Source organism: Rhamphochromis sp. 'chilingali' (assembly GCF_963969265.1).
Source record: "Rhamphochromis sp. 'chilingali' genome assembly, chromosome: 18".
In the NCBI taxonomy this organism is placed as follows: domain Eukaryota; kingdom Metazoa; phylum Chordata; class Actinopteri; order Cichliformes; family Cichlidae; genus Rhamphochromis; species Rhamphochromis sp. 'chilingali'.
This window is the reverse complement of record NC_137945.1, coordinates 905,966-927,426: the sequence shown is the minus strand read 5'-3', so window position 1 is coordinate 927,426 and position 21,461 is coordinate 905,966. Positions and strand designations below refer to the sequence as shown.

General features: G+C 44.0%; 1 protein-coding gene across 1 annotated transcript in view; it reads left to right on the top strand.

The window, feature by feature from the left end:
- The window catches only part of LOC308385296 (uncharacterized protein), a 46,968-nt gene extending 25,983 nt beyond the window's left edge, over window positions 1-20,985 (top strand). Inside the window, exons 15-21 of the mRNA XM_080864136.1 lie at window positions 3,077-4,850; window positions 5,934-6,107; window positions 6,593-6,766; window positions 10,416-10,589; window positions 14,575-14,751; window positions 15,777-15,950; window positions 20,313-20,985. Coding sequence (XP_080720262.1) covers window positions 3,077-4,850; window positions 5,934-6,107; window positions 6,593-6,766; window positions 10,416-10,589; window positions 14,575-14,751; window positions 15,777-15,950; window positions 20,313-20,325 — 2,660 coding nt within the window. The 3' untranslated portion in view covers window positions 20,326-20,985. The remainder of the gene's footprint in view (window positions 1-3,076; window positions 4,851-5,933; window positions 6,108-6,592; window positions 6,767-10,415; window positions 10,590-14,574; window positions 14,752-15,776; window positions 15,951-20,312) is intronic.
- Window positions 20,986-21,461: the final 476 nt, after the last annotated feature.

The window sequence follows — 21,461 nt, the reverse complement described above, 5'->3', positions numbered from 1 at the left end:
TCAGTGAGGTGTAGATGGACTTGTGAAGCAACTATTTTTTCAAGAATTTTTGAGAGGAATGGTAGATTGGAGATAGGACGGAAATTGTTAAAGTTGTTGGGATCTAGACCTGTTTTTTTCAGGATTGGGGTGATGGCGGCAACTTTGAAAGAAGCAGGAACAGTTCCAGTGGTGAGTGAAGAGTGAATAACAGCAGATATGAGGGGAAGGAGAGGGGGTAGACAGGCTTTGACAAGGACAGTGGGGATAGGATCAAGCTGGCAGGTACAAGGCTTTGATTTGTGGATGAGATCAGCGATATCAGTTAAAGACGGAAGTTGAAAAACAGAGGAAGTGAGAAGGGGTGGAGTTAAGACAGAGGAGCATTTGGGACCAAGTCTACGTGTATTTTATGGTAAATGGTAAATGGCCTGTATTTATATAGCGCTTTACTAGTCCCTAAGGACCCCAAAGCGCTTTACATATCCAGTCATCCACCCATTCACGCACACATTCACACACTGGTGATGGCAAGCTACATTGTAGCCACAGCCACCCTGGGGCGCACTGACAGAGGCGAGGCTGCCGGACACTGGCGCCACCGGGCCCTCTGACCACCACCAGTAGGCAATGGGTGAAGTGTCTTGCCCAAGGACACAACGACCGAGACTGTCCAAGCCGGGGCTCGAACTGGCAACCTTCCGATTACAAGGCGAACTCCCAACTCTTGAGCCACGATCGCCCGTATGAATTATGAATTTTTTTAGTGAAGAATAGCATTAGAGAGTCGCAGAAGTTAGATGAGTAGAGATGAGCGGGCAGAGAATCAGGTGGCCTGTTAAAGGAGCTGAATAATGAGAATAGGGTCTTGGTGGAGTCCTCACATGAACAGATAGTGGTAGAATAATAGGCAGATTTGGTTTGACTGATACATTCCTGATAAAACAGAACATGATTATTAAACATATCCTTATGAATAGTAAGGCCAGTTTTCTTGTAAAGACGTTCAAGCCGTCGGCCTTTAGCTTTCAATAATCGGAGTTCGGGGGTGTACCGGGGTGCAGAGCGGGAAAAGAGTACAGTTCTGTTTTTTTGTGGAGCAAGAGAATTCAAAATACTACTGAGGCTATGATTATAATTAAATACTAGATCATCTTGAATTGTTAAGAGACAAGCAGCTAGAGAGCAGAAGAAATGATATCGAGATTTATATTCTTGATATTGTGGAAAGAAATAATATGAGGATTGTTAATTATGGAGAAAGTCATGTGAACATTAAAGGAGAGAAGTAGATGATCAGAGATTGGCAGCTCGTCAGCTGTGCAGTTGGAGGGGGTAAGTCCAGAACAACAGACTAGGTCCAAAGTATGGCCCTTAGTGTGGGTAGGGAAGTTTTTGTATTGTTTAAGGCTGAAGCTATCAAAGCAGGATAAAAGGTCTTTGGTAAGAGGATGATCGCAGTTATCCACATGGACGTTGAAGTCACCCAGCAATATTATATTAGGGGAAACAGTAGCTAGGTTGGCCAGCAGATCAGCAAAGTCACTTATAAAAACAGAATTAAATTTTGGGGGGCGGTAGATGACAGCTATGACAGTTGGGGCATGGTCAGAGAGTCAAACCACAGTCCCGTTAACTGGGAGAATTGTTGTTCCAGCCTTCGGGCCTTCTGGCTGGTGCCCGAAGGGTAGCCGCATTAATGAAAGTGGTGGTTGTTTGGGTTAGTGTAAACAACCTGCATCCAATTTTAAAGCGGATCTAATGTCCATCACTGGTCACCAGGTCTGTCAATTTCCTGTTGAAGAGGCATGAGTGCTCACAGCTGGCCCATCATCAGTCATGTCGGCAGGCCTTGTGGGGGTTGGAACAGCTGTAGTCGCTTCCTTTGTTCTTTGATAACCCAGGTCTGAGCCAGCACCGATCAGCCAGAACTCTGTTATCATGGTTCAGAATAGGTAGTTGTCATTCAATGTCTTCCTTCGAGAGTGTCGCCAGGCACACGACGCAACTAACCATCGAGTATCCAGCAGCAAATGTCTCTTCGGGACAATTGGGCTCTCTCCCTCCCTTCGTTGAGGGACCAGTTGATCAAATCCATAATTTTTGAAAGATGCATCCGCCTCCCCCAGCTTGTCTGGGGGAACACCGAGGTATTCCTATATCGGCAAGAGATATAATCTCTCCAGTATGTCCTGGGTCTGACCCGGGGCCTCCTCCCAGTGGAACATGGCCAGGACAACTCACCCAGGAGGGATCCTTGTCAGATGTCCGAACCACCTCGACTGGCTCCTTTTGATATGGAGGAGCAGCGGCTCTACTCTGAGCTTCTCCCAGATGGTTGAACTCCTCACCCTATCAGTAAGGGAGAAGCCTGCCACCCTTCTGAGAAAACTAATTTCTGCCACTTGTATCAGCAAAGTAGTTCTTGAGTTCACTGCTGACGACCATAGGTGAGGGTAGGAACGTAGCTCAACTGGTAAATAGAGCTTTGTTTTACACTCAGCTCTCTCTTCACCAAGACAGGCTGGTACAGGCGATCAATACACCCGCAGCATCAATCTCCCTCTCCACTTACTGGTGAACAAGAATTCTCCACTTGGGGAACTCGTCCTTCAAGTCCTTTAAAAACACCCTTCAAAAAATACTCAAGGGGAAACAGTCAAATGCTTTCCATAAAATACATATACACTGGTTGGGAAAACTCACATGCACCTTCAAGTGTGCTTGAAAGGGTAAAGAGCTGGTCGAGTGGTTTGCAATTGCTGCATTCCGCTTGGCCTGTTGGTACCTGTCAGCTGCCTCAGAAGTCTCACAGGCTAACCGAGCCCAATAGGACATCTGGTTTGGGGGTTACCACCACATCAGGCACCAACCACCATGTGCTCACAGCTCTGGGCAGTGGTTTCGGCAATGGAGGTGCTGAACATACTTTATTTGAACTCATTTCCCCCGACAGGAATGCTGTCAAAACTCTGCTAGAGTGGGAGTTGAAGATCTCACGGACCGGTGTCTCTAGAAGGAATTCCCCATGCACACTCAATATATGTTTAGGCACAGGTCTCGCCTTTTTAGTGTCATTATTTTTTTTGTTTTTCAGCAGATGTTGGTCTGCAGGAGGTTTTAGATGAACATAAGATCAGTCTGAGGAGGAGATGTGTGCGTGATGAAACAGGAAGTAGAACCCTCATCAACACCATCTACACTGAGCTCTACATCACAGAGGGACAGAGTGAAGAGGTTCATACCCAACATGAGGTGAGGCAGCTGGAGACAGCTTCCAAGATGGACGCCCTCCATGACGCTCCAATCAGGTGCCAGGACATCTTTAAAGCCTTACCTGACCAACAGACACCCATCAGAGTGGTTCTGACCAACGGCGTGGCTGGTGTTGGAAAAACCTTCTCAGTGCAGAAGTTCACTCTGGACTGGGCAGAGGGCTTGGAGAACCAACATGTCAGTGTGGTGGTTCTGCTTTCATTCAGGGAGCTGAACCTGATCAGAGATGAGCAGTACAGTCTTCTGGAGCTGCTCCATGTTTTCCATCCAACATTACAGAAGGTCTCAGCAGAGAAGCTGGCTGTCTCTCAGCTTTTGTTCATCTTTGACGGCCTGGATGAAAGCAGACTTTCATTGGATTTCACCAACAGGAAGCTGCTGTCTGATGTCACACAGAAGTCATCAGTCAGCCAGCTGCTGACAAACCTCATCCAGGGGAATCTGCTTCCCTCGGCTCTCGTCTGGATAACTTCCCGACCCGCAGCAGCCAATCAGATCCCTCCTACATGTGTTGACAGGCTAACAGAAGTACGAGGCTTCACTGACGCCCAGAAGGAGGAGTACTTCAGGAGGAAATTCAGTGATGAAGAGCTGTCCAGCAGAATCATCTCCCACATGAAGACATCCAGGAGCCTCCACATCATGTGTAGAATCCCAGTCTTCTGCTGGATCACTGCTACAGTTCTGGAGCACATGGTGACTACAGAGCTGAGAGGAGAGCTGCCCAAGACCCTGACTGACATGTACTCACACTTCCTGCTGGTTCAGACAAAGAGGAAGAAGAACAAGTACCACGAGGGACATGAGACGAGTCCACAGGAGCTGACGGAGGCTGACAGGGAAGTTCTTCTGAAGCTGGGGAGGCTGGCGTTTGAACATCTGGAGAAAGGAAACATCATGTTCTACCAAGAAGACCTGGAGCAGTGTGGTCTTGATGTCACGGAGGCCTCGGTGTACTCAGGAGTTTGTACAGAGATCTTCAAAAGAGAGTGTGTGATCTTCCAGAAACCAGTCTACTGCTTTGTTCATCTGAGCATCCAGGAGTTTCTGGCTGCAGTATACATGTTCCACTGTTTCACCAGCAGGAAGACAAAGGTGCTGAGGGATTTTCTGGATATCTGGCATAATATCCCATCACTTATTGAGCTCCTTTCAGAAACCATGAGAGAATCACTGAGAAGTAAAACCGGCCACCTGGACCTGTTTGTCCGCTTCCTTCATGGCCTCTGTCTGGAATCCAACCAGAGACTCTTAGGAGGTCTGCTGGGTCAGACAGAGAAAAACCCAGGAACCATCCAGAGAGTCATCAACAACCTGAAGATGATGAACAGTGATAAAATCTCTCCTGACAGAAGCATCAACATTTTTTACTGTCTGATAGAAATGAATAACCTCTCAATACATCAGGATATCCAAGAATTTTTGAAGTCAAAAAACAGATCAGAGAGACTCTTTGAGATCCACTGCTCAGCTCTGGCCCACATGCTGCAGATGTCAAAAGAGGTTCTGGATGAGTTGGACCTGCAGAAATACAACACATCAGACCAAGGACGACACAGACTGATTCCAGCTGTGAGGAACTGCAGAAAGGCTCGGTGAGTCCAGATGTGATCATTTACACCGTACACAGTGTAGACTGGTAGATTTGTTTTTAATACGTAGACAGTACAAAATAATTTTCTTTTGTTTTAGTTTTACATTCAGCTTTCCTTTGGTGAAAGCAAAGCTCAGCAGTTTTTCACACGGTAAAAGGAGTATGAGGCCACTCATACTTAGGGGGTTATTGTCATTGGATCCTTAGAACACCTGGGTGGATGATGTAGATGATGGTGGTGGCTCAGTTTTTGGTGATTAAATACAAAAAATACATAGATTTCTGTAATTGTTGGATAACATTTAAATAATATGACAGGAAAATGCAGCCATTTAAAGTCACTTTAAATCTAGCTGAAATCAATTTATTTTGTTTTATATTTATTAGAAGGCTCAATCATGTGTTGTTGTGAATGTATTTAAATGTAACATTCACTGGCTGGTAAAGATTTTGTTTTCATCTGGATGTGGGAGACTTGCTGTGTCTTTCTCTGTCAGCCACTGTGTTTGTATAGAGGTGGAGAGCAGTTACCTTATTCTGTCTCAGGCTCATAATTAGTGACATAGTGAGTGGTTCAATCTCCATGAATCACTGGAATAATAATAGTAACGGATTGATATAGTGCTTTTCAAGGCACCCAAAGCGCTTTACAATGCCACTATTCATTCACTCTCGCATTCACACACTGGTGGAGGCAGCTACAGTTGTAGCTACAGCTGCCCTGGGGCAGACTGACAGAAGCGAGGCTGCCATATCGCGCCATCGGCCCCTCTGGCCAACATCAGTAGGCGGTAGGGTAAAGTCTCTTGCCCAAGGACACAACGACCAGGACAGAGAGCCCAGGGATCGAACCGGCGACCTTCCGGTTACAGATACGCTTCCCAAGCCCCTGAGCCACGGTCGCCCCACAAACACAAACTGCCTACACCAACAGAAATAGCCTCTGCTACTCCAAAACTGCTCCAGATGACCTCAACAACAGAAACTGTCCTTGCTGCTCCTCCACACACACTTGAGCTTTTTTGCATTAATGTACACTCGGTCTGTCTTTATAACACAGATTGTATATTTTCTATAATCACAGACTGGCTCAGTGTGGACTCTCAGAGACTCACTATGAAGTTGTGGTCTCAGCTCTGAAGTCCAACCCCTCCCATTTGACAGAGCTGGACATGAGTGGAAACAAGCTGCAAGGTTCAGGCGTGAAGCTTCTGTGTGCTGGACTGGAGAGTCCAAACTGTCGACTGGAGACTCTGAGGTGAGTTCACTGACTGCAGCTGTTGTTTTTTTCTATATTTCAGATCTTTGATTCATGTTTGAAACTTTCTTTAGTTCCTAAATGTTCAGGATGTGTCTGAAGACAAATGTGAAGAAGTTTGAGTGCTTTCAGAAATGTTGTCTCTTGCCAAATGACTGAACAACAGTTTTTCCTTTTGGCTCCAAATAGAAGTGACAGGCTATTATGAGGATTTTGATCTCACTCAATTAAACATTTAAAACATTCCGCTTTGTTTTTCAAATTTTACTCCACTCAGCCATTTAAACTAATTGTCGTTCAGAAATCATAAAAAATGAAACTAAATATTGAAGCTCACTATTTCTATTATTGCTGGAGAAGCAACATGTTCATTCAGTATCAGCTTTTATATTCTCAATTTTCTGCTGTGAACACATTATGAATACTGAATGACTTCAAACAGGAAGTCAATTTGTTAAGCTGATACCTTTTACATTTTTATTCAGATTGGAGAAATGCAGTTTGTCAGATATCAGCTGTGATTATCTGGCCTCTGCTTTGAAGTCCAACCCCTCCCATCTGAAACATCTGGACTTGAGTCTTAACATGATGCAAGATTCAGGATTGGAGCGGCTATGTGGTTTTCTGGAGGATCCACACGGGGGACTGCAGACTCTGAGGTTAGACGCCACGTTTTTATGATATGCAAATCCAGAGAACTTAAATTTTCAGTTCTCTGGATTTAACAGAATTTTATCTTACTGTAGTAGTAAGTCATTACCAGTTTACTGGGTAAGAAGCAATTAACATTAATCACACACCAGTCAAAACACCCAAAAGTTCATTTTAACTCTCAAGAACTTATTGACATTTAATGAACAGCATAGATGTCCTGCCAGTGTCAGTGTGTCTCTCCCTGCAAAGTCTTTGGGTTTTTTTCTCTTACAAAATATTTTATAAGTAAGTAAAGTTTATTTATTAAGTGCTTTTCATACACAGGTAGTCACAAAGCTCTGTGCAAGGTTAAAATAAACAGAACGTAAAGTACCAAAACAGACAATACAATGTAAATTAAAAAAAATAATAAAAAAAATAACAACAACAACAAAATTGCTCAACAGAAGGCTTGTTAAAATAGAAAAGTTTTAAAGGATTCCACAGAGTCCACCAAACGTAGCTGTGGTCGTAGACTTCCGGTGCCCGAAGCCAGACTCAATAACCAATGTACTTTAAAAGAACCGATCAAAAGACTTGTTCCAAGGTCTCACCAAACTCCTAGTACACCTGAGTTTTGGCATCAGCCGCTGCCGGTACCTGTCAGCTGCCTCTGATAACAGATAACACTCCTGTATGTATAATGTGTAGGTACAAAAATACTTTAGTCTATTTGGTGTAGATTAAACTTGCTCAGAATCATCAGATTGAGTATGTAGACTGAATGACCCAGAGGTGTACTGAGGAGTACAAGGTGAACAGGAATAGAGACAGCATATAGTCCATTGTTGAGCTCCTGTATAAGAATTAGATAACTTTATTAATCTCTAAGGAAATTATATAGTTACAGTCACTCTAGGGCAGGGGTCTCAAACAAACGGCCCACGGGCCATTTGCGGCCCACGTCACCTCTGCTTGCGGCCGGCATATAAATGTGAAGAAGAATTTTTTTTAAAATTATTATTCAAAAATGATTTAATACGACGGCAGTGTGTTACAAGCATGGCCCTTTAAGACTGTAGCCTCGTGGGCGGTGTAGTCCGTGCTGCAGGGAGAACATGTGGGACCGCCCCTCCCGCTGTGTGTGTGTGAGGGAGGGAGAAAAATGGAAAGTCGAAAAGTACGAGGTGCTACCGAGCAGAAACGGGAGATGGAAGCAGTGCCTGACCAGCCCAGTTGTAAGTAAGCTGTAAATACTCGACTGTACACCGTGTTCATGTTTTCCTCCGAAACAATCAAGTTCTGCTGGAGCAGCCTTTCAACGCCTCTCTCTGTCTCTCGCTAGCAAAGTTGACCCAGACAGTAAAGCTAGTTCCCGGCTACGAGCCCGACACAGAACCCGAAGTATTAGCCAGAGGTCTCCTTACCACGGTTCGGAGCCACGGACCTGGCCAAGGTAACAAGGGAGTGCAAACATGTTGAGGGCTGTGTTAGTTCAGTGAGAGATTTATTTGTAAAGAAAACAATTTTCACTTGCCGTCGAAAACTAATATGTACGCTTATGCCTGCATTTTTATTTTGTTAAATACAAACAAAATTGTAGCAGAAGTGCTGCCACGTGTCTGGCCAGAAAGAGCTGTTTATTTGGTAGTTCAATGAAACTACTGTACTATACCGCTGAGTGACTGTCTTCTGCTCGTCAAATACATTTCATTGCATTTTCATTGCAGTTAAGAGTGAGAAAAAAAATTGCGTTCATGTTTGAAATTTTGTTTTGCTAACTAATACTTAGCAAAGAAAAATACAACAAATTTAAATGTACAATTTAGTACAGGGAGAGGAGCTACAGAAAGTGTGCCTCACCAGTGTGGAGTCCATGCAGCTCTGGCTGGGAAACCCCACACATGCAACATGTTTACAAGTGGCATCACACTGATTAATGCCCCACTTCAACAGTGACACATGGAACCTTAGTTTTACAAAAATTTAATTTACACAATAAAAAATAAATAAACTGTATACAGTTTATTTATTTTTTATTGTGTAAATTAAATTAAATTAAATAAATAAACTGTATACAGGGCAGCACGGTGACACAGTGGTTAGCACTGTTGCCGCACAGCAAGAAGGTCCTGAGTTCAATTCCACCATCAGGCGAGGGTCTTTCTGTGTGGAGTTTACATGTTCTCCCCGTGTTTGCGGGGGTTCTCTCTTTGGACGGCTTCCTCCCACCATCCAAAGACATGCAGCTTGTGGGGATAGGTTAATTGGATAATCCAAATTGTCACTAGGTGTGAATGTGCAAATGAATGTGAGTGTGAATGGTTGTCTGTCCCTGTGTGTTGGCCCTGTGACAGATTGGCGACCTGTCCAGGGTGTACCCCGCCTCTCGCCCTATGACAGCTGGGATAGGCTCCAGCGCCCCCCGCGACCCTGAAAAGGATAAGCGGAAGCGAATGGATGGATGGATGGATAAAACAAACAAAACACTACATTTTAGGAAATATTAGTGGGTGTTTTCTTGTTTGTTTTTTGTACTACTTGAACACTAAAGTGGCCCTCCAATGAGATGACAGTGCCAGAAGTGGCCCACGGCTCATTTGAGTTTGAGACCCCTGCTCTAGGGCAATAACAGTAACAGACTGAACTGAATTAAACAATACAATATATTACAGACTTTAGAAAGATATAAGAAATAGCTCTAATATATACAAATGGCTCAATTATAGATCCATCCATCCATTCTCTTCCACTTATCCTTGTCAGGCTCGCATGGGGGGCTGGAGCCTATCCCAGCTACCATAGGGCGAGAGGCGGGGCACACCCTGGACAGATCACCAGTCTGTCACAGGGAAACACATTTAACCGTTCACACTCAAATTCATAACTATGAACAATTTAGAGTTACCAGTCAACTCAGCTGGGAAGCTGAGGTAACCAGAGAGAATGCAAACTGGGCCAAATATACCATATACACATACACAAATATATAAATACAGATTATACAATAGGGATAAATAGAATAAACAGGAATAAGAATACCAGGGAATTGCACATTTCAACTTTTGTGAGTCTATTACACCGTTGAATGTTAAAAGAGAGAGAGAGAGAAAAAATATATATAAATATGTAAAAAATATTGCACAGTGACAAAGGCACTACACATTAGTTGTTCCCCCCTCCTTTGTCCCCCTGTTTCCCCTCCCTCTCCCCTCCAGAGAGGAGTTAAACAGTTTGATGGCGTGTGGGACAAAGGAGTTTTTAAGTCTGTTGGTCGTTGACTTGGGGAGAAGCAACCTGTCACTGAACAGACTCCTCTGGTTGTTTATGGCCATATGCAGATGATGCCCAGCATTGTCCATAATGTTCAACAGGTTCTTTATTGTAGTAGGCCACGAGATGACAGACTTCTGAGCATCACGTCTGTCCTGAAGATTGTCTCCTTGGCATCTTTGCTTAGGGCTTGTTATTGTGCTGCCATCACCAGAACCTCTGTGTTGTCTTTTTCTAGCCACTATTAGGCTTAGGCTATATGTGTCTGGTTCATAATAAATTACATTAATTAGAGTCTCACTGTTGGACACATTGCATCATATAATCTGAAAAACAGTGAAACCCTCAATGATTTAAACCAGAAACTGTCGAATAAGCTTTTTTCTTTTCTTCTTTATACAGACTGGAGTGGTGCAGTTTGTCACAGGTCAGCTGTTATTATCTGGCCTCAGCTATGAAGTCCAACCCCTCCCATGTGAAACATCTGGTCCTGAGGGGAAACAACCTGCAGGATTTAGGAGTGAAGCAGCTGTGTGGTTTCCTGGAGAGTCCCCGCTGTAGACTGGAAACACTGAGGTCAGACACTATGTTTTAGTTATGTTAAAGAGGCTGCAGACATTAGGCTGATATTAATAATAAAATAATAATGGATTGCATTTATATAGCACTTTTCGAGACCCTCAAAGCGCTTTACAATTCCACTATTCATTCACACACTGGTGGAGGCAGCTACAGTTGTAGCCACAGCTGCCCTGGGACAGACTGACAGAAGCAAGGCTGCCATCGGCCCCTCTGGCCAACACCAGTAGGCAGTAGGTGAAGTGTCTTGCCCAAGGACACAACAACTGAGACTGTCCGAGTCGGGGCTCAAACCGGCAACCTTCCGGTTACAAGACGAACTGCCAACTCTTGAGCCACGATCGGCGATCGCAGTATTATACTGATCTACAATCAGGATCTTCATTGTGCACTCTTCTTGTTTTTAGGTTCAGTCAGTATCTGGTGTGGCCACCATTTGCCTCACACAGTGTAAAACCATTGCATAGAGTTGATCAGGTTGTTGATTGTGGGCTATGGAACATTGGTCCACTCCTCTTCAATAGCTGAGTGATTTTGCAGAATATTGGCAGGAACTGGAACATGCTGTCATATACCCCGGATCCAGAGCATCCCAAACATACTCGATACTTCCAAATATGGGTACAACCATCTCCCAGGACCTGAAGTGGGAGACCAACATCAACTCCATCCTCAAAAAGACCCAGCAGAGGATGTACTTCCTGAGACAACTGGGGAAGTACAGTCTTCCACAGGAGCTGCTGATCCAGTTCTACACTGCGGTCATTGAGTCTGTCCTGTGCTCCTCCATCACAGTCTGGTATGGAGCAGCCACTAAACAGGACAGGAGCAGACTGCAGCGGACTGTACGGGCAGCAGAAAGGATCATCGGCGCCCCCCTGCCCTCCATCCAGGATCTGTACCTCTCAAGAACCAGGAACCAGGCAGGGAAACTCATCACAGACCCCTCACACCCTGCACACAGACTTTTTGATCTGCTGCCCTCTGGCAGACGGTACAGAAGCCTGCAGACCAGGACCACCCGACACAGGAACAGTTTCTTTCCCCTCGCCATCTCCCTTCTTAACAGTTGACCTGTCACACTGCCAGACTGCAACTGCACCTTATGTACATTTTGTAGTATTCATTCCACCTCATTCATTTCTGTATTTTATGTATATAAGTTTAGATTCGTTATTTATAGTTGGTTTACACAGCTTTGTGTATGTATGTGTAATGTGTATATATAGACACTTGTGTGTGTGTGTGTGTGTGTGTGTGTGTGTGTGTGTGTGTGTGTGTGAGATTTACATTGCTGTGCTTGAGAGCCACCATCTACCGGAACCAAATTCCCTGTATGTGTCTGCACATATACTTGGCCAATAAACACGATTCTGATTCTGATATTGTGTAGAGATCCTTGCAATATGGGGCTGTGCATTATCATCCGGCAACATGACAGTTGTGGATGAATGGCACAACAATGGGCCTCGGGATCTTGTCACGGTATCGCTGTGCATTTAAAATGCGAGCAATAAAATGCACCTGTGTTCGTTGTCCATAACATACGCCTGGCCATACCAGAACTGCACCGCCACCATGGGCAACTCGATCCACAACAGTGACGTCAGCAAACCGCTGATGCCACACACCGATTGTTGCTGCAGCTGGTCTCAGATGATCCTAGAGGTGAACATGCTGGATGTGGAGGTACTTCCAAATTCTCTGAAACGCCTTTGGAGATGGCTCATGACAGAGAAATGAACATTAATTTCATGGGCAACAGCTCTGGTAGACGGCTCCTGAAGAGTGAAGAAGAGCCTCAGAAAATGAGAGCAGAAGGAAAAAGGAACGGTCAGCTTTGTTTTTAATTGGCTGGAAGAGTGGAAGGTCAAAGATGTTACAGACACAGGAAGTGACCTTATAGTCAAGGCTGGAGCAGCTGGGCCGTTCTGGGTTTCTCTGATTTTGCTGTTCTGGTCCTGATGCTGTGAAACCAGAGGGCAGCATATACATATTTACTAGGGGTGCAACGATATTCGTATCGATATTGAACCGTTCGATACAGTGCTTTCGGTTCGGTACGCATATGTATCGAACAATACAACATTTTTAATTTATTTTATCAACTTTCCTTCTGACGATGCTGTCTGTGTTGAGCGCTCAGTGACAGTGCAGCCTAGGCGGAGTAGTCGAACGCAGATTCACTGAGCGCAGGGCAAGCTAGCGAGACAGAAGTTAAGCTCTCCTTGCAACATGGACCTCCCCCACCCTCATTCAGATCTGGCGTTTGGAATTATTTTGGTTTTCATGTGACGTATGACCCTGAAGGTAAGCGAGTCATGGACTAAAGTAAAACAGTATGTTGGATGTGCCATGCAATGCTCAATTACATGGGTGGGAACTAGTGTGTTAGCGCAGTTAGCTCGTTAACGTGTTGGCCGTCTAGCCCCATGCACGGGGCGATCGGCGGTAGCTCGTTAACGGAGATTTGCCGTGTTGTGACGTTAAGGTCATTTCAACGAGATTAACCTGAAAGCACTAGTGGGAACACAACGAATATGACTGCACATTTACGCCGACATCATCCTAGTGCAAAGTCAAAAACAACAAGCATGCTACTAACTTTAGCCGAGTCATTTAGACAGCTGTTAGCACATGATTCTCCTTATGCTGCTGAGAATATAGCCCAGAAGAAGCGGATAGTATAGCTTTTATTTTGGAAAGAGACATTTCTCTGTAATAAACTCTCTTTTCCAAAGATGAGTGATTCCTCAATCAGATACAGGGCTTGCAATATCGCTAGCCCGACGTCCTGGAGCTAGCGATTTTTCCAGTCGGGCTACCAAAATCTATCTCTGCCCTGCCCGTCCGGCTATTGTAGGAAGGAAAAATATATGTCAATGCTTTTGCATTCTTTCAGAAATGTAGCTGGGTAATTATGTCATTGGCATCGGTGAGCCACTGTCAATATGTGACATATTGAAGTCGCGTTTGAATTTGCGCTTGTTTTTTGCTTTCACTTTGCAATCGTGCGAACTGTGTATAGAGAGCGACAGCACTGATCTGTGAGTGATGATAATTTGTGCACCAATTCCTCTGACATCGTCTTATTAATCGTTAGCTTACTATGCAAACATGACAAGTGAAATCTCCCGCAGCTTAAACATGTGAGAGGTTGATCGCAGAGAATCGCTGAGCTTATGTGAGTGAGCGTGTAAAAGCATTTCAGTTCTGCTGAGCCAAATAAGACAGGTCAGGGTGAAGAAGTGACAGCCAAAGAAAAGCTTACCACAAAACGGAAAAGTTATGACAAATCAGACTATAAGGCAAAAAGAAAGTGCAGCTTTATGGTTTCATGGACAAAAGAATTTCTGTGGCTGCAAAATGACGAGCTAAATAACCAGGGCTGCACATAAGTGGTGCGCAGGTGCGCATTCGCTGTCAAAATAAAAAACGCGCACAAGATAAGAAGTTGCAACGCGTGTTTGCGTACATAAGATTTTCAGGAGGACAGACATTTGTTTAGAACTCTTAAAGATGTCGAAGACGCTCCTTTAAGCAATTACTGTGATGTTCCTCCACCTCCAAAGAAATGTCAGGAGTCCGAACCACAAAAGAAGCGCGTATTCTCGGAAAAGTAGTTGCAGGAGGTGAGCTGGCTTCAAACAAATGATGAACGCACAGAGATGTGGTGCAGAATGTGCCGTGAAAATTTAATAAATGACAAATTAAAAAGGCATCAACATTTTTTTTTGTATCGAAAAAATATCGAACCGTGACACCAAAGTATCGAACCGAACCGTGAATTTTGTGTATCGTTGCACCCCTAATATTTACATATATGAAATTCTTTCTAACTGTTCTTTTAACCTTGAAACATAAAGGCCTGTGGTTGAAACAAACATGCGCACACACAAACACATATAAGCTGTTTGGATTATAAACACTGAATGATTTCAAGTAAAAAATCCAACACACATATCTTTCATTCGTTATTTAGGCTGAGCATCTGCAGTTTGTCACAGATCAGCTGTGTTTATCTGACCTCAGCTCTGAAGTCCAACCCCTCCCATCTGAAACATCTGGACCTGTGTCACAATTACAAGCTGCAGGATTCAGGAGTAAAGCAGTTGTGTGGTTTTCTGCAGAGTCCATACTGCAGACTGGAAACTTTGAGGTCAGTCACCATGTTGTGTGTGGATGTACATGATAAAAACATTGTGGTGGCATTAAACTGCAGATGTAGCCCTTCATGTAGAGTAGGCCCATTATGGCAAAATCTGATTATCTAACAAAATATTCATTATAAAAAAGCACCATGCAACCATGCAAGTTAAAAGACATCAGAAAGAAAGTAAGGAGGAGGTGGTGAGGGACACAGGGTCGTCTGGTTTGGAGTTAGGCCTGAACTATAGCAGCTGTTTCTGACCACAGGCGACCAGTGGTCCCTGTTGGCCCACAGCTTCTGGTGGGGCTGGTCAAGATTAAAGTCAGTTTCTAGTGTTATGAAAGTGTCTCTTTTTTAATTTGGCTAAATCACTGGGCCATAACCATACTGTGGACCATTCACTCTTAATTAAACAGCCATGAGCATGGAAAACAGACAAATCCTAATTTCTCTGACACTCATTAGTATATCTGAGAATAAAAAGCAGTGAAACCACACGATCATAAGCAAAGATGAGAAGCAAACTGAACAGGTTAGATAAACACAGACCAGTATAGAGTCTTTGGTCCAGACTGGAACAGCTGTGTGCCCAGTTTGAGCTCTCTTCAGTGCTGTGACCTGACAGACCCAGAGGGGCCATCACATCACATCTAGAAGCTCCCCTAATGGAGCCACAACACATGTCCAATACTTAGTCTGTCTTGTTGGACCAACTGGAAGAAATGATTCAAGGACTTAGTCACAGAACAGAGATTCAAATCTCCAAAATCCAACTGGCTGCATCAGGACATATAGTCTGAAACTCTGCACAGTTTCCTGTTTGAAGCTGCTTCCTGTTGGCTTCAGCTGTTTGGAGTTTCCATTTTCTGAACTTCTACATTCTGAAGCTTCTTCAACTCTGAACAGATGATGAAACACTGAATGATTTCAAGCACTTTGTCTAATAAACATAAGTGATTTCAGTTGAGTTATTTAATAAACTTGTGCTTTATTTTTCTTCCGCGTTTTTCTAAACTCATCTTTTCTTTATGCAGATTGGAATACTGCTTTATATCAGCTGTTGGCTGTGAATATCTGCACTCAGCTCTGACATTCAACCCTACCCATCTGCGAGAGCTGGAGCTGAGAGGAAACAACCTGCAGCATCTACATGTGAAGCGATTGTCTGATCTTGTAGAGAATTCACACTATAGCCTGGAAACTCTGAGGTCAGTAAATGGTTGTAGTCAGTCAATGTTGCTTCAGTGGTAATGTATTAAACATGGTTAACTTCTCTAGTAATGAAGTGTGAACAAGTTTGTTGTGGACGTACCATATTTTCCGCACTATAAGGCGCACTTAAAATCCTTTAATTTTCTCAAAAATCGACAGAGCGCCTTATGTATGAATTCTGGTTGTGCTTACTGACCTCGGACCGATTTCATGTGCTACACGGCGCTCAAAAATCTGTCAAAAATGTTTAAGTACGACTTTGGTAAGAGATGAAGCCGCACCGCTTGATGGATTGTTGGACCATTACAGCTACTGTAGTCAGGAGCCTCGTGGAGGAATCTGGGTCCTAAACTCCGTCTTCTTCAGGTCCCAAAGCCAATCGAACACTGCGGCATCACTGAGAGTTACAAACTGTCTAAATTCTTTCATCTTTAATAAAATGATCAGCGTTGCAGCTTTACCAGGTGTAACAATTAAGTTTAACATCCAGGCATCCATGAAAACAGGATTCATTAAATTTAACGGAGTTAGAAGTTAGCAGGAAGTTAGCTCGCTAGCTTCCACCTAAACATGATATAGCATGTTCTGACTGAGAGATTTCTGAAACAATTCAAACGTACAGCTCTGCTATCACTTCCAACATGAATGAAGACAGAAAACTAAACAGCAGTGACGTTTGTAGGGTTACTGAAGTTTTTTCAAGTCTTTTCAAGGTTTGAAAGTGCTTGAATTTCAGATATGGTGCTTAAAAGTGCTTGAAAGTGTAACTGTATTTCATTCACCATAAATAACTATCTGATTCAATAGTTTTCTTATCAGATAGAAAAATAAAATGAGTTGCAAAATGTAAAAGCAAAATTTCCCCGCCTGGGCTGCCTTGCGCCTCTGTCTGGGTTTTTTTGGGGGGTTTTATTTCCTGTCCCGTTTGGCTCTGTCAATGGAAAATTGTATTTAGTAGTCAGTATAATCTTTTAGTGATATAAGTTTGCATATGGTAGAATACTGCATGTAGTTATTTGTATTAGGAAATATTCAACCATGTATACTTAGAGGCATATAATTAATTGTGTGTGATCTCTAACAGGCTGCAGGCTTGGGGTGCATCCCAGGAATGCACCCCCACGTCTGGGAGCATGAGAGCTCATACCTTGTTTTATTGTTTTACGGCAGGATTAACGTAGCTATGTCTGTTTTAGTTTAAGTGCTTCTTTACATATAGATGAACTGCTGGACTTCCTCACCATGTTATCTAGGGTGGGGGAGACTACCCCCTTTCCTGACCAAGGATGTACCTTTTGTGCTCTCATGACCCTTTGATCAGCAGGACACACACACACACACACACACACACACACACCTACTGAAGTATAAATAAAGATTGGGGCAGTTTCTTAGTGCGAGTCTCAGTCTGGAGGCTGCCCTTGCTAGCAAGAAGTTCTGTGTGTTTCTCTTCTCTGAGTCTTTACTGAAGAAGTGTTTTAGAATATTTTCCCTAACAGGCTCTTTTGCATCAGAATTATTGTCTAAAGGCGAAGAAAGATGCCCAACGGATTTGCTTTACCAAATTGACCATCCCAGCCTTATTGGAAAGATACGGGACAGATTTGACTGGGGAAAAGAAAGGGGAGAAAGAAAGAGAGAGAAAAAACAGCGGGGAAGAGGGACGGGGATAAAGGGCAAAAAACAACTAAATAAGCAGACAAAAAATACATCTATCAACCACCTGGATCACCTGTTGAGAAAGAAAAACGAAAACAAGCAGAAGAAGACGAGAGCAATACAATAAACAACATCATGATGATCTATGGGAATATAACAGTAAATACTAAATGTTAAACATTATTGTGCAGCATGTAATATCGACAGCGCACAGTGTGCTTTGAGGTAGGAGCCAAAAAGGGTGTAGTTTGTGTGTGTGAGCACCCGTGTGTACACCTGTGAGCATGGACGCGCTTGTTTTTAAAAGGTTCCTACATGTAATGATCTGATCTCCCGTGTTTTAAATGCACCTTAGAACAACACGCAGCAACACTACACATGAGCGAGAGGAGGGAGGTTTGGGGTCTTCACACACCCCTGTTCTCTGCTAGCCATCGGGGTGGGGGAGCTTGAAGGAGGTGTTGGCCGTCCGATTGGGGCCTCCCTGCTGCTGCAGAGCCTGGGACGGTCTGCTTGCCTCCACCCCGGGGGAAAGGGTAACATCTCCTGGGTCTAGGTGCCGTTTCCCCCTCCAGGGGTGAGGGTACCTGGACCCGGGGTATAGAGTTTGTTTGGGGAGTGTGATTGTGTGTACAGTGTCCATGTATGTCTATCCCTACGTTGGGTGAGTGCTGAGTATTTGTATATGTGTGCATGAGGGTGGGAATGCATGTTTGTGTCTGTGTGTGCCTGTTTGTCTGTGTTTATATGTCAGGTCGGGTCTTAGACTCCACCTCTCTGGGAACTGCCAGGCTCTCCAAAGTGTGGAGGCCTATCTCCCCTCACCACACTCCCTGCCGGTGACTGATGCCCTCAGGGGTCGGTGCATTGGTGGTTCTTGGTGTCCGGGGCTGGGCGCTCAGGTATGTACCAGCTCACTCCTGGTGACTACTTGGCGGGGCCTGGCGCCTGTTACTCGGTCAGGCCTATTCCGGGGTAAAGGGGGCCCTCGGGCCTCCGGCCTGTGGGCCTGTGGCTCGGTTCACTCTGGCACAGCTGGCTGCCGGCAGAGCCGGTGGGCACGCCACTGCAGCCTCCTTTGGCTTCTGCTCCGTGGCTACTGGGTGACGCCTCGTCTGGGGATCCTCAGCCCTTCCCAGGAGGGTGGCACAGATGCCCCTCCGGTGGTCCTCCTTGGGCTCTCGCACGCTGGGGCCTCTGGATGTCTGGGGCCTGGATCTCCTCCATGCCTCCTTCATGCCCTGAGGGACGGGGCTATGGCTCTCTACATCCTCTAGCAGATCATTACATGTGGAAACCTTTTGAATACAAGCGCGCTGATCCACACAGGTGTGCACACGGATGTTCACTGTTCATAGACATAAACTACACCTCTATTGGCTGCTATTTCCAAGCACATTGTGCGCTGTTGGTCCTGCTTGCTACACAACAACATTCAATATTTAGTATTTACTGCTGTTTACACTCAGCTAGATTAACGTGATGGTGTTGTGTTTAGTATGTTGCTCTGTTGTTTTTGCTTGTTTTCTCTTCTTTCTCTCAACGGGTGATCCAGGAGATTTGTTTTCTTTCTCTTTTTAAGTTTCCTTTCTCACTGTCCCTCTTCCCTTCTGTTTTTCTTTTCCTTTATCTGTCTTTCTCCCTTTCCTATCCCTCAGTCATATCTGTCCCGTCTGTAACAACTGAAAATTAAATTAAATTAAAAAAACAAAAAACCATTGTCTGTAGCAAACACAAAACACAGGAAAACGTGTTAAAGAGTGGAAAAAAACCCCCAAAAAACAAAAATGTGTTTATCGTCAGCACCTGCACGTTAAACTACTTAAACATTATAAATATCTTCAAGCTCACACTGAGGCCTGTGGTTCACTATCAGCCACTGATAGTGTTGGGAAGGTTACTTTTAAAATGTATTCCATTACAGATTACAGATTACATGCCCCAAAATGTATTTTGTAACGTATTCTGTTACGTTACTCAATGAGAGTAACGTATTCTGAATACTTTGGATTACTTAATATATTACCATGCTACATGAATGTACTATTACTGTGTGATTTATTACTATTACTGAAGGTTACTCGTCATACCAACCAGATGTTTAAATCTTAATATAAACGAGTAACAGTGGGTGGACATTAGGTAAGGCTGCACTTTTTGCAGTGATCTCGTGTAGAAAACTATTTGTGCGTATATAAAACAGGTCAGCGGCTCCGAACCGTAGTAAAGGGACCTCTGGCTGATACGTCGGGTTCGTGTCGGGCTCGTAGCTGAAAACTAGCTTTACTTTGTTGTCTGGCTCAACTTTGCTAGCGAGAGACAGAGAGAGGCGTTGAAAGGCTGCTGCAACGGAGCTTATTGTTTCAGAGGAAAACAGGAACACAGCGTACAGTCGAGTCTTGATAGCTTACTCACAGCTAGGCTACACTGCCCAAGGCTACATTCTTTAGGGCTGTGCCTGTAACACTCTGCCTATTGCCTTCATATTAAATAATTTTTTGAACAATAATTTTTCATTATGTGGACCGCAAGTAAGGGTGACATGGGCTGCAAGACTGAGATAAATGTGCTGGAAAAGCTTGAAATGGGACATTGAAAGTGCTTAAAAAGTGCTTGAATTTGACCCTGAAAAAAGCGTATGAACCCTATCTCTGGAAACACTCGTTTATCTCCTCTGCTCTTCCTCCTTCTCTGTACAGGTGGAGGCGATGATGGTAAACAGGACGGTGTGTGTGCTGAGAGGAGCAGCTGTGTCCTGATGATCCAGAGAGGTTGAAGCAGCAGCAGCTTGTGTGTAGAGACGCTCTGACTGGGCCATGTTACTGGGAGGTGGAGAGGAGAGCTTCATCCAGCAGTGACTGACAGAGGAATGAAGTGCAGATGACTGTCAGTGCTGCAGAGTGAACTGCTCTGAGAACAGCTCCACTGTCAGACACAATGTAGAGTCCAGCATCATCCCTGTGTGTCCCTCTGGATCTGACAGGATCATCAGTGTATCTGGACTGCTCTGCTGCTGCTCTGTCCTTCTACAGTCTCTGCACAGTCTCTGTCTCACTCTGGCTTCAGACCCTCCTGGATCAAACTCACCAGGAAAGGTTTCAAACATCACTGATTAATAAACATAATGTTTTTATAAGATTGATGTCACGTTTTCATGTTTGTGTGCAGTTTCACTGTTTTTTTTATTAGAAATAATTAAATTGTTGCTTAAATTTATACAAAATGTCAGAAATCTGCACTGACATGAAGGTATAACTGGACATCTTTGACTACAGTTTGTTTTTGCCTTGTTTGGTTTCAGTGTTTTCAGCTCAGTCTCACGTGTCTGAATTTACAGCCATGTTTCATTGACATGCTGTAGTAACACAACTGATCTGAAATCACACAAAAACAAAAAATCCTAGTAGTACTTATATTTTACTGTAAAAAACACAAACATGTTTACTGAATGATTTTAATAACTATATTCATACAAATATAGATGTTAAGTTTTGAAAATGATGATTTTCCCAAACTAAACGTGACGATTCAGAAAAAAACACTGGGTCTGCTCTTTTATCGTGACTGGTTTTAGTGGCCGATCAGTAACATTTACAAACTGGTGTGTAGTTTAAAGTCTGAACTTTCAACAGGAGTTAAAACACAGACTCAGCGTGGCTGCAGCTCGTTGCTGTGTCAGATTAAATCCGTCATGTGACCTGGAGGCGTGTCCATGGACCTCAGATAACGCTCACCTTTATTCCATTTCCACACTGTCCCTGTGTGAAGTCCGCCCATAGTGCTGATTCAACATGTGCTCTGGCACCATCGTAGGCCTCGTTGCTACTGACAACAACAAATAAACCCTG